The sequence below is a fragment of the Colius striatus genome, chromosome 20, assembly GCF_028858725.1.
Source record: "Colius striatus isolate bColStr4 chromosome 20, bColStr4.1.hap1, whole genome shotgun sequence".
NCBI lineage: Eukaryota > Metazoa > Chordata > Aves > Coliiformes > Coliidae > Colius > Colius striatus.
The window spans coordinates 4,271,225-4,284,675 of NC_084778.1; the positions used below are offsets into that span (position 1 = coordinate 4,271,225).

The 13,451-nt window shown below is 36.6% G+C and overlaps 1 protein-coding gene across 8 annotated transcripts in view; it reads right to left on the reverse strand.

Annotated features, from left to right (window-relative positions):
• Positions 1 to 13,451, reverse strand: part of NCOR1 (nuclear receptor corepressor 1) — a 67,383-nt gene that overhangs the window by 42,997 nt on the left and 10,935 nt on the right. For all 8 annotated transcript variants that reach the window (XM_062012513.1, XM_062012509.1, XM_062012510.1 and 5 more), the window contains 6 exons: positions 9,544 to 9,721; positions 8,312 to 8,451; positions 6,078 to 6,273; positions 4,654 to 4,836; positions 2,786 to 2,899; positions 245 to 301 (listed from right to left, as the gene is read on the reverse strand). In XM_062012513.1, coding sequence (XP_061868497.1) covers positions 245 to 301; positions 2,786 to 2,899; positions 4,654 to 4,836; positions 6,078 to 6,273; positions 8,312 to 8,451; positions 9,544 to 9,651 — 798 coding nt within the window. In that variant the 5' untranslated portion in view covers positions 9,652 to 9,721. The remainder of the gene's footprint in view (positions 1 to 244; positions 302 to 2,785; positions 2,900 to 4,653; positions 4,837 to 6,077; positions 6,274 to 8,311; positions 8,452 to 9,543; positions 9,722 to 13,451) is intronic.

Sequence of the window (13,451 nt, forward strand, 5' to 3'; positions counted from 1 at the left end):
AAACAGTTATGTACATAATTCAAACTGTTCTCTCAAAAAGATTCAAATCTATTTTAAAAATTACACTTATGCAGCCAATTAGTTCACTCCAGCCCCAATTCTCCAAAGCATTTAAACACACATTTCTTTATATATAAACATAGAACTACATCTGTCTACTACAGCAAAATTACAGCAACTGTCAACACACAAAATAGGACAAAAAAGAAAAACCAAAAAAACCCCACCCAAACTCATGACTTACCAGTTCAACTTTTGGACCAAGACCTTCAAATATCTTGTGAGCTTCTTCTGCTTTTTTCTGCAAATAAGATTTTTTTTTAGTCTATGTAAATCATCCAAAGTTACTGTCAAAAGCGTATCTGAACTCTTCCACTTGTGCTGTCTGCTAAACCCCTCTATGACCATTCTATATCCTTCTTAACCTACTTCTACAATGTTGCCTCAGCAAATCAAGAAACCTGTACTTGAATTGCACAGTCTGATCTCCATGTTTGGAAGCCGATAGAGCATAAAAGCAGAAACTGACCATTGCAGTTCTAAATAACATGCATTTACTGAATCATACAGCAAATAATTATTAAGAGGAAGAAAGGTATCCACTAAAACAAAGTATAGCTTACCTCTGAAAAATGGAATTAACAGACTAAAATTCTCCATTTGCCAAGTCTGAGAGTGTGAATCAATGCCTACATAAACACACAGAGAAGCATGGCAAAGGTCCTCCTTTCCTCACACTAGGTGAGGACCTCAAAGTAATTCTGACCCTAAAGGAGGCAGCATCAGATAAGACAGCTGGCTTTCACAAATTCATTTCAAGCCTGTACAATTTCCAAAGCCCTTTGGCAGCAGCAAAGGCTATCTGAAATGACCCAACATACTACTTTAAACTTGCTTCTTTCCCCTCAATAGTCCTACGTGCTAGGCCTAAGACATCTGCAGAGAAAAATGTAGGACAAACTAATCCATAAAGCTGTAGTTATTATTAGAAAGTGTTCTGCTAAGTTCTAACCTCTTTCCATGTAATTTCAAATTTCAGAAATTTTTTGGAACTCACAACTGTACAAAATATGTAGCAAGGAAGTATTACAGCATGACTCTGGCAGAATGGTTTTTCTGGTCTCAAAACATTTAAAATTGAACTCAAGCTCTATTACTTTAACTGAATTTTAGCCAACAGCAGTTCAATAATAGAAGTAATTATCCTATAAAGCATGGTTTCAAGATGAAAGTTGCCAAGGGGACTGTCCTCTTGTACAACTGCAGAAGAAAATGTATCAATTAAGTGCCATGTAAACTAATGGCTTAATACATCTTTTAAAAATGTTTTAATAAGACAGTCAGTATTGACATGTGTTATTTGTATTAAGCCACATCAATATTGCCATTCTACAGTATTTTTATTTCTTGATATGAGAACTCAAATCAAGTGCTAAATGGATATACAAATGCACCAGGCTTGGTAATTCTCCTTGTAGCGAGAATACCGTGTCAACAGCTGCACAGATAGGAGGAGCTAATAGGTAGCTATACACTGACACACGTTACTCCATCCCATAAAAATAGTTTTCCCCATCTACTGGTACATATACAACATGGGGAATACAATGGTAAGTTCAAAACTGTTGTAAAACCCATTTGTAACCAGAGTTTGCAGAGAAAGAGCTGCACGGCAGCCTGCTAAGACGTCTTCAAATGCACAGTTTTGCTTCCTACTCAACATGCAACTCAGCTCAAGGAAGTCTTGTTAAGTGATTGTATGATTTTAATAGTTTTGAATTACATTATAGTGAGAAGGAGTTTTATGTTTTAAAACTGGTTTATAACCAGAAGTAAATACATTGCTGTATATCAGCTATGTTAGTTTTTACAACATAACTGCTCTAATGTCCTATAAATACATCAAATTTTACAGACATCTGAGGGAAGAGGAGAACAGGCTGCATGGAACACTCAGGACAGTTCTGCTGAATAAAATCTACGATTGTACTGCATTTTTTTTACCACCTCAGATTTTCAAAACCAGTCTATTGTAATAGAAGTTAGCTGTTCCTCTAAACTAAAAACTGCAATTGGGAAATTAAACAAACATATACCACTCTTAACAAAAAGACCACAATACTTTCAAAAATAGCAGATATCCAACTCTCTAATCTCAAACTACCAGGGGAAATAATGGCAGGAAACACTTTGCTACTGTTGGCAATATTACTAAGCTTTTCTCACCACTTATACAACAAAAGCTCACAATTCACCTATATACTACTTCTTCATATCTGTCCATTTATCCACATCTTAAGTGCCAGAAATCAGAGTTGAAAAGGAAGGCACAGAGTCTTGCTACATAGGCAGTTTTTCCTTTTCATAGTTTAAATGTTGGGTCTTCAGCCAAGCCTGTCAGCATTTATGAAAAGAGAATTCAAGATAGATATAAAAAAAAGGTTCAGAAATTTATCTACACACAAGGAAACACTTATATATGTGTGTGTGTTTGTGTTTATTTACATTTATATCCATCCATCTCAAAACAAGGGTCTAGGAATGAGACCCAGAGATGTGTTTCCATAGATTGTTTACAAGATAGAAGAAGAATCCCACAATCAAGAATAAAAATGACATGCAAGAGTCTTTCATTTAAAGAAGTAAATGAGTACTAAAAGAGAAGTGGGCAAACCAATAAAACAGGAGAAGCAAAAATTGTCCCCTGGAAGTAAATGAAGATATGCTGCATTTTAGCACATTGAGTCAGATTCACGGCTACACTCGGCCACTGAAAAGCACTCACCCGATTCTCATCGTAAATAATTTGGACAATACTGCGGTGTTTCTGTTCCACTGGAGGAGGAGAGACAGGCCTCTCTGGCTCTGGAGGCTTAGCAGCTTCTTCTTCAAGTTGTTGCTAAGAGACGAAAGAAAGAAAATCAGCCATCCGCACCATGTTGCCCTTACCAGTAATTAGTCACCAGAGATAAAATATGCATCAGATCAACAGTTAGCACTGCCCATTATTTCCCTTTTTAACTGACAAGGAATGAATGAAATGGTTTTAATGCCAACAGAGATGATAACAAGACTATTTTTTGTACTGTTGGTAAACCAAATGAACTGTTTACAAAACTCACCTGCCTTCAATCAGAGTTTTTCCAGCTTAACATTTAAAGCTACTGTCTCATTGTAATTTATCACTATTTAACTTTGAACAAAAATATTAACTTTAGAGAGCAGTCAAACCAAACCTGCCTTCTCACAGAGGAAGTAATCCACACAGCTACATCTCCACATTGTAGCTATTCAAGTGTCACTGTTACTACTGTCTCACTGTCTAAAAAGGTAAAAAAGTCCTTCGAACACTTTGCAGAGAACATAACCCTCAATGTACTCCACAGCAGAAATAAACCACTCCACATGTATTGAAGTTCCATGACTGTCACAACACCAAACAGGCAAAACATAGCAGCAGCAATAAAAGGTAATATTTTCCTAGCTACTATACTGCTGTGATTTACTTTCACAACAAATAAATCTGTATCTCTGACATCTTCATTCTTTAATTGTAGATATCCTTCATCCATGTCTGCCACAGACACAGGACAAAGAGTTACTGATGCTGGGGATCCAGCCTGTCTTACAATACTGGTTAAAATGTGCTACAGCACTGCATAAGAATTCAAAACATCCAGTTTTTGCAGAAAGCCACACTAAACAGGTTCAGTTATTGTACATAACAGCAGCTTGGTAATTTTTTTAATTCAAATGTGCACAAATGAACCTACAGGGATAATATACATAGTACTTGCTGATTTTGTGGAAAAGTGAACAAACAAACAAAAAGATAAGTATCACTAACACTCAGGTACTGAGTGATATCTTTTTCTGGTTTTCTGCTGAAGGTCATGTCAGAGGTCATTAAGATTCAGACATAACTAAATGCTTCCACACCATAAAAACATACCACCCCAGAGAGTCATCTATTAGTTATCCCAGTCCTACAAGTGAACAAAATCTATTGTGTAACTCTCATTTCCTACAAGGTTCCCACTATGAAAAAATGTAAAGCTGGCACTGCTTCTGTCTGGATCTTTGAAAATCACAAAAGGAAAAGGAGACAAGGACTTTGTGCCAAAGAATAAAAGACGCCTAGATTGAAGAGTGAGTTTAATTTGCCACAACTACTGAGAAGACAACAACTACTGCCACCAAACATTTCCTTTGCTTCCAATGGCCGAAGTGCAGCCATCTGCAAAAAGCATAGCCAGTCCTACCAAAAATACAGTCCTACTACATGTTCTCCAAGGCTGACCTTAGCTCCAGATGCTAGGATCTCCTGCCCTTGTGAAAGCAGATGATCATGAGGCTTTTTGGAGATGTATGCAAGGGATTCTCTCCTTGCACATGCTACAAAAGAAGAAAGGTGATAGCCTCCCCTCACCCAGCAGTCATCCTTAAAGCTGAAGTTACGGTCATAGTGCCCTTGTTTCACTATATGTCCAACCTATTTACATGTTCTACCAAAACCATATACATATTCTCTCTTTTTAACTTGTTCATTTGGTTCATGCAACCAAAAAATTCAGCACCAACGCCACGAATACATGAAGTCTTTCCACACTATTTTCACTGTCAGATAACAACAGCAGAGTCTGCTATGCTTACTTGCTTTTTCTTCAGTTTAAGGATTTGCTGTTCAACTTTCGCAATTTCACGATCTACACGGTCCATGCTTTGTATCAATTCTTCCTTTGATAGCTTTGAAGGTGAAGCATTTTGGTCCTCCCCACAAGGCTGACCAGATATTGGAGAAGATGGTCCCTCATGCTTTCCTCCAAAAGCTGGGTCCTTTCACAGAGAGGGGAGGGATGGAGGGAGATTGAGAGGAATCAGTTTTATTGGTAACATGTAAATGAGGGTTCAGTAACCAAACTAGCATGCATGAATTAAAAAGAACTTGCAGTACCTCCTCAACAGAAGTACAGATTAGTTCAAGTTTAATATTTCAATTTATTAATTATTTTAATTCTAAATATTTTTAGAACTGACAGTCCATTTATGATATAGTATATAGTGCAATTTCAAAGTCAAACTTTAACAGCACAGTTCAATATTTACCTTGAAAGCAAAATAAGATCAAAACATATCCCTTTAAAAGATATATCTTCATAAATGTAAACATTATCTTTTATCTTTAGAGGAAGGATTGAGAGCCAGTCCTCAATACTCTACACATACATTCACAAGGATGTTCTTGAAGATAACTATGGCCAGTCTGATAAGGTGCATCTGGAATTAGTTGTGGTTGTAAATGTCCTCTCGAACTGAAGATGATATAAGAGAGGACAAGTCACTATTCACTTGACTTTGGTTTTTTTTTGTCTTTTTGTCTATTTCCGAACAACCTATTTAACATTCCTCCTGTTTGAACATCAGCATTGTACTTTGTGTTCACAGACCATCATGCTCCATGACTACCTAGGTGCTTGTGTGTGGACATGAGAGAAGATATTAAAGATTCATTTAAGAGACATTTGTCTGCTCTATGTAAATAGCTCTAATCAATATTCAGAATCTACAATAGAAAATATCCACACTGAACTAGACTGCCCTAGATTTGCCTAAAATGAAACAGTGACAAGTATAATTAGTGTTATGTAAACAAACATTAATTTTAATTGCTTAAAAGGGAAAAGAGGTGGAGGGGAGTACTTTGACCATTCAGTACAAATAGTAATTACAGAAAAATATGGATTTGCATGCATTTGCCAGCAGCTTTCAATTGAAAAGCAGAAATATATTATGCACTATACTATAATCATTTTGTAACTGAGGTTTTAATGTTTTAAGAGCATAGTGACAACTCAGAATTCCAGTCTCTTTACCATGTTTGAGGCAGAATTACCTTCTTTTTGTTTTTATAAGAGAGTAACACTGACTCATGAGCAGTTTATGATCATGTGTAAAATTAAATTTCTAGGATTAAGGAATGAATATAAATTAAAAATACAACTACTTAATAGAAAAAAAATTGTTCACTATAACATTGGAAGTTACACCTTCAGCATCACAACAGAAAATGGCTTTACCTTCTTAATATCTGCAGATCTCAACCCTTCCTGCAGAGGATGTACTAAAGGCAAGACAGTAGCTGCACTGACACGCTGAAAATGGGAATCAGAGACTTGTTCAAGACGTGGTCGCTTAGATTCCAGTGAATCATGATCTGTCTGAGATGGACCTGGATGGAATTGCTGTTCATATCCAGTTCTCCTTTCCTGAGGCCTAATATACACAAAAGATAAATTATGAAAACATAAATTTTCCGTACAAGAAAACTATATGGTGTTCCTCAACCTTTTTGAGATATATAGGAATAGCAATTTAGTGAAGTTTCTTCTAAAAAGTAAGGCAGACGTGCTTTTAAGTACGATATCCAAAAGTACAACAGTTAAATTCTACCAAAAAAGAGGAAATTAATTCTAAACTGCCCGAAGAGACACTGCTTAAATGTACACCTATCACTATAAACCCTTAAAGAAGCTTACCAGTGCTACATTGATATTGTAAAGCTTTGACTCAATTCATAAACAAAACCAAAAATCCATGAGATAAATATAGTACTATATTTCACTGAACACAGATGGTCACAACAGCTTCATTATTTCAATTTTGCAGTCAAATAATTTTTAAATATTCACAGAATGCTTGAAATGAGCTGTGAGTCTATTTGGAACTTGATCTCTACTAAAATGCTACTATACGACAGAAACAGTCATTCATTCAAACCATGAGTCATTCAAAAACTCCTCCTCAGAAAAATGCAAAAGAACAGTACCACTAGCTTCTTTACAGTGCAATGCATAGGATGTCCATAAAAGAGCTTCATGTGCTTTAACATCTTCCTGTGAAGTGCCACTGAAGAGATGACAGTAGTTTCCTGTACTCTGCCAGAACTACTGAATAAGCTTTTACAAATTTACAATGCAAGGGGGGACTTATTTCTGCAAAAAACTCAAGTTTTGAAAACTCAAAAATCTACTGTGGTTCTCAGCACTAAAACAGAGCTTTAGTGACATTTTGGTGAGACTAGATGATGGCAATATGCAAGCCCCAGATTTCACTCCCATCAAGCTATTTCTGGGCATATTCTAATGGGATATTAACTTAGGCCAGTATTTACATAACATTCATCACTGGTATTGGTTCAGAACCAGATACCTCAGTCATGGTCAAAATAAACTGCTAGCATTAATCCAGCATATAAAGTTGCTCCTAAGAGATATACTTACTAAGAGTCAAAAAAAGAGAGGTTGTTACAAACAATAAAACTTGCTTATGACTGTACCTCAGCATATTAACATGCTAAAGAATTGATATGTATAAATCATACAGTAACCTCTCACATAAACAGAAGCATATTCTTCCTAAATTACCACAATCCAGTTAATTTTATTCTGATCTCTGTGAGTTTTTACTCTCTAAATTTGCTTTTCAGAGTACATCCAATATTCTTCAAGTATACAGTCAAATTAATGCTTAACACATTTTACTGAGAAGATATCACCAATCTGAAACTAAATTACAACAATGGATTCGCTGTAGTTGTCCACTATACTTGTCCTCAGCTAACCTACTGGTCCCAGACCAACTGCATCTGAGACAGGAGAGGTACCAGGAACTGACAACAAGGGTATTTAGAACAAATGATATGAAGCTGTCAAGCATCTTGCCAAAAGTAGCACACACTCCAATTTCATTCCCTGTGCCACATTTCAACGTTTTACAACTCTTGCAACTCAAATACCCAATTAGCTCTGTTGTTGCTCTGTTGCCCAGCCATACAGACACCACCTGTTGAATAAGCAAGCCCAATCTAGGAAATATAACAGGGAATATAACTGTGTAACTGTTGCACTTGTTACTTCTACTCTGCAAGATTAAATTATCCAGTGTTACAAGCTTTACATACTTCTAGCCTAAAGAGCATTAAAAAGTTTGCAATATGCACTTGGATTCTCAGCAGTTTACTGACACTGTTGTTAGGAGAGGTGTGGGAAAAGTGAAGCAGACTGTCACTTCCCGACTGTGAAACAAATACATTAGTTAAAACAAAGGGACTAAGGAATTGCACAACAGCTACAACACTCAAACACAGGAGACCAACACTGTTATAACAATGCAGGAGCAATTAATAAAGTCAAGTACTTTGATAAAAGCTGTGATACTTAAAGACCTTTCTATTCACAAGTTAAAACTAACTTTGCAGAAGTCGCAGACTCAGAAGATTCATGTTCACATACTTCAAAAACAGCATTCCCACCTGTCAGAGCCTGGGTGAAATTCAGAAAGCAAAGAAGGCCTGCGTCGAAGTTGCTGCTGCTGCTGCTGTTGCTGCTGCAAAAGCTGAGTTGCCTGACTGACCTCCAGGTGAGACGAACGATAATCAGGAACTGCAAATTCCTAAATGAAACACAATTCTGATGTTAACAAGAACAAAGGTATAGAAGACAGGAATCTTTAGATGTTTTGTTCTGTAAAGCATGCACTAGGTCATTACCCATAAGATCTCATTTTTACAAATTAGCTAAAAATAATTACGGTGCAAACAAAAAAGCTCCAAGGCTTTCATTTCCTTTTGCAAACCTGCAAGTAGAATGAAACACCTAAAGTAACTGTAGCAGGAGGAGAATTTAATGAAACTGAGGGAAATGTGAGCTGTTTTAAAGCCAACAGCAAGTCTTCCATGGCCTACCATGCCACAGGATGGCAGAATAAATGCTCAGTAGAAATGACCAAGTAGGAGATTCTTAGAAATCCATTACTTTCTCCACCTTGCACACAGATTTTGTCCAGCACTACATTTAGCTTAGAGAGAATCTAGTGCAATACTTTTTAAACAGAGGAGGAAGAATGAATAATTATGGGTTCACTTCTTATGCTCCTGGGCCTAATAGGAGATTAATTCTCCAAAAAAATCCCCTCAAAAGCCCAATATCTCAAAGGCTTTTTTATAACCAGAACATGGCATTCACATTAAATGTATACTAACTGTAGACAGTTATTTGCACATTCTTGAAAAATTATTACCATCAATGCATACAGACTCAGCTGTACTCACACTGGACAAATGTAGTATGATGATTAAACATTAATAAATTAAAGCAAAACTGCAACAAGAGTTTATGAACAGTCTCTAGTGAATTTACAGAAACCAATGATAAACCCAAGACATTTATATTCATTCCCTGTGATAAAGAACTTTAAATCTCAATTTTCTGCCAAAAACCAAGTAAAAGGCAGATACATATATAATTCTGAAGCAAAATGTAGTTCTTTCAGAAGATAGGAAGGTTAAGCCAAGCCAAACCAAACCATCACACAGATATCTACCTAAGCAACAGCAGCTCTCCTCAACAAGGCATACTGGTCTGCAACTCCACTGTTTTCAAATGTGCATGACTTGTATGACATTGGTTTAAAAAAAAAATTAAATCCCATTTGGCACAGAGAAATTATACTCTTGCTAGATCTGCATCCCTTGTGTCTCCTTACCTGCTGGTGTCGGGTGCTAGGGAAGGTGTACTGGACAGAGTGAGTAGGGTAACGACTCTGTTCTGTGCTGAATGCTCCTTGGTTAGGAGGGTAGCCTGAACTTGACATTATCAGAGAAGAAGTCTTCACAAAGCTGTGAGATCAAGACCAGCAAGCAATCATGTTTCTAGGAAACCGCCTAAAGGAAAAAAGATCACTGATAAGCACTGAAGAACCAGATGTACTCACAATACATTACAGCCATAGTCACCTAAGCAAAACAACCATTACCAGTAAAAGCTTTTTCCTGATGTATTTATTTAATAGGTTACTCCAGTCTGAAACATGTTAACGGGTCCTAAATGGGCTCAAAATGAGACATGTCAGCATTGTCAACACAAAGATTTGAGGATTATATTGTCAGAATACATCATTTTACCAGTTACCAGTTGAATTGGTAGGACTTCAAAAGAAAAGTAGGTCACTTAAAAATAGATATCAAAGAAGTTATAATAGTCTACTTATTGACTCTTTATTTACAGTAAGTTTCTTTAGCACAACATGAAGTTCACTTTCGTTTCTTCTACGGAGTATTTGGATTCTATTAACTGGTTTTAACTTTCAGGTTCAGGTAGTCTTAGAGCTGCTCTACTCCATGCCACTTATAGTTCAGTAAACCACAGTGTATTATTAGTCAGGCCCTAAAGTACTGTTACCATATTATAGCACTTTTACAGAAGTAGTTAGTAAAAAAGACAGTCACAAAGGAAAAAAAAAAAAAAACAACATTGTTTCAACCGACTATGTTTCCTTCATATAGGATGCCAGAAAATGAATATACTATGGAGCTTTAAAACAATCTTGTTTAGTTGACATCTGATGACTATATCACCTTTATTGTATTTTCCAGCTACAGATTAATAGTGAACACTGAAATGCAAATTGATCTGGGGAAGACTTTAAATACTGAAAAACTCCAGACAAGTTCACTAATGAAGTCCAAGCATCTACAAAGCTGTGTATAGCTTCAGCTGCTGAAGATCAGAAGACACTGTGCTCCTCAGTGCTTTAAGCAGGTAAATTACTGCTCTAACCAAGAGAGCAGGATGTATATATTATTTAAACACAAGATATTTCTCTCTGATAGCTCAAAAGATGTAATCCTTGGAGCCTAGGTATTAAATACAGATTTCTATCAGACCTGTAGCAAATTCTCAACTTCTGGTCCAGTGTCTAGCAGGCATATCAGACATTCAAATAAAGCAACTGTTGATCCCTGCCTACATGGCTTCATTTCAAAGCGCATTAACCTACAGCCTTTCACAAACATCACATGTAAAGCTATACTTCTTAACTGCATTTTCTATTAATAGTCAACAGCAAAAATCAACTCAGGAAAGCATCAGATGTCATAAGCTATATCAAAAGGATCTTTTTCTCTTTTTATCTTAAAGTTTATCTTATGTATTTCACCATTTCTGTTCTGGGTGAGCTTTTTTTCCTCACCTCTCCATCAAACAAACAACAAGTTTTACATGTTGGACTATCAGAATAACGAGACAAATTTAGATTTACCTCTTAAACCTGATTTTCAGATATGAAAAACCAAAGACAAAACTAATGTTTATCTTTCAAAGCAATGCTACAGATCACTGGTTGTGTGTTTTACAGTATCTATATATCTATTAAGCTACCTGTCATTCATATCTAAGTGACAAGTTCTAATATAGAATTCTTCACCATTAACATTTATTATGCTTCACCATTCATACTGCATTCATTAGAGTACATCTTTATCAACTATGTGATGGTCTAACAGATCTGAGTCATATCCTATCCATTTAATTACAAAACAGTGTCAAAAAGCAAGCAATTTTAGCTAATATACATTGTGATAGTTGCAAACTGTAGCAACTGAACACTCAAATTCCTAAGCCCAGGCTACAGTAAAAATAAAACCTTTGCTTCTTCTCTCTTGGTTTCTGTGAAAGTCCATGTAAAGCTATGGCATATAGTTGTCAGGTCAAATGGTTACTCATGTGATAACTACTCCCATCACAAGCTGGTGAACATTTCATAATTAATGAAAAACGGTCTCCATGGTATAAGGATGCCCAAACATTTAAGGTTACAAAAGCACAAATCTTAGTTTGATGAACTGCTGATGCCCTAACCTGTGCTACTTCACCATGTTCTTATGCAATATGATGGCCAGCACCAGGCATTTAGGAAGAACATACCAATACTTTCCTAACAAACACTCTAGCCTTCCAGTGGCTCCCAGAGACAAAGCCTGGGGCTCAGGAATTCCTTGAGTCAGAGCCTTTCTGTTTCAGATTTCTTAATGGCTTTCTCTCCCATTGGTTTGTCTAGCTGTTTTCTGAACTAGTGTAAACTCTCAGCATTCACAACTGTTTGTTGCAAGAACTTCTACAGTTTAGTGGCACTTTGCATGAGAAGCCATCAGCTTTTCTGGGAGGAAACGGTATAGGAAAATATACAATTACATATTAGAATCTCATTTCTTTCAAGACAACATCCCCACTGTAGTATAACAGCATGTAAAATGACATTGAAGTACAATATTCTATCCCTATGAGCCTCCTTTTCCTGTTATAGACATTCACATTTGCCTGCATGCTCTCCTACATGCCCTGCAGACCTCACCTTATTTGCCAATCTCCTACACTATGAGCCTGTCTACACTCGATGCCATATGGAGGAGGGAGTTTTTGCCAATCCTTGCCAATAGAATCACCATGAACATTCCGCTCATCTCTACCTGTTTTATCTTAGTTCTGCAATTGTGGATGTTAAGTACTTGACTTCAACCCTTATTTCTCTGCAGGCAATCTTATGACCTTTCATCTAAAAGTATCTGCCTCTCTCTTCAGCATCTGTTCACATGCATCCAGTGGACACAGATTATTCTTCGTCAGTCTATTTCTTCGTCAGTGAGGGCAATGCCAGATTCCTGTTGTAACCTCTCTAAGTTCCATGTATTCAGATTATGTTTAAGTACAGCAGTCTTTTTGTAAAAAAGTATAACAGTATTATGTAAACAGTAAACAACCTCATCCAGGCTTTCCTCACCACTGTATCCTTTCATTAGTCATGATAAGCTTTGTCTTGCTCTACTCAAATCCAACCAGAATCCTCCTTTAAAGCTCCTCACTATTAACTCTCCCTGCCTCTCAGACTCTTCTGCTGATTCCTTCCTTGCCAGAACAGAGGCTGCTCATCCTCATTTTCAGCACCCTTGACAAATTACAAGAAATAGTCTTCCAAGTCTGCTCAGCCAATGACAGCAAGATTCTATTTTTCAGACAAGTATTTTCATACCTTTTCGTATTATTCTGCAAGTTTCTTAGGTTTTTCATATAAACATTTACAAGAGCTGTTACAGACTTTGGAATTCTGCCTTCAGTGTCTCACAAAGATAAAGTTAGGTCATGAATACTTTCATACAGCTGTCAACCAGGCTGGTAAATTGTCCGTCTCACTGAATATTGACAATTATAATGGGCAGAAAGAAATATTTCTTGTTTTGTACTTCAGAACTCAGTCCATTCTGCTATCATGTCCCACTTAGACATTCTCAGGCTCTGGTAAAACGTATAATGGATGGAGGAAACCCAGTAGTGTCAAATGGATATGTTAAAAAAAAAAACTTATAGGAGAAGTAGGAGCAAAGTGTCAAAAAAGAAACTGTTATGTCTGAAGCTGAGAAAAAACAGTGACAAGTGTAACAGTTTTGGGAGCCATGAAGATACTTGGCCCTGTGTTAATCTGAGCTTCTTAGGCAGGGAAATGATTTAACAACGTTTATTTCTAAATATATGACAATTTTTTTCTCTTTGGCCAGCTCAAACTACTGAACAGATGCAATTCATATTTCCCCTTAAAAGCTACTGTTTGCACTTGCATTT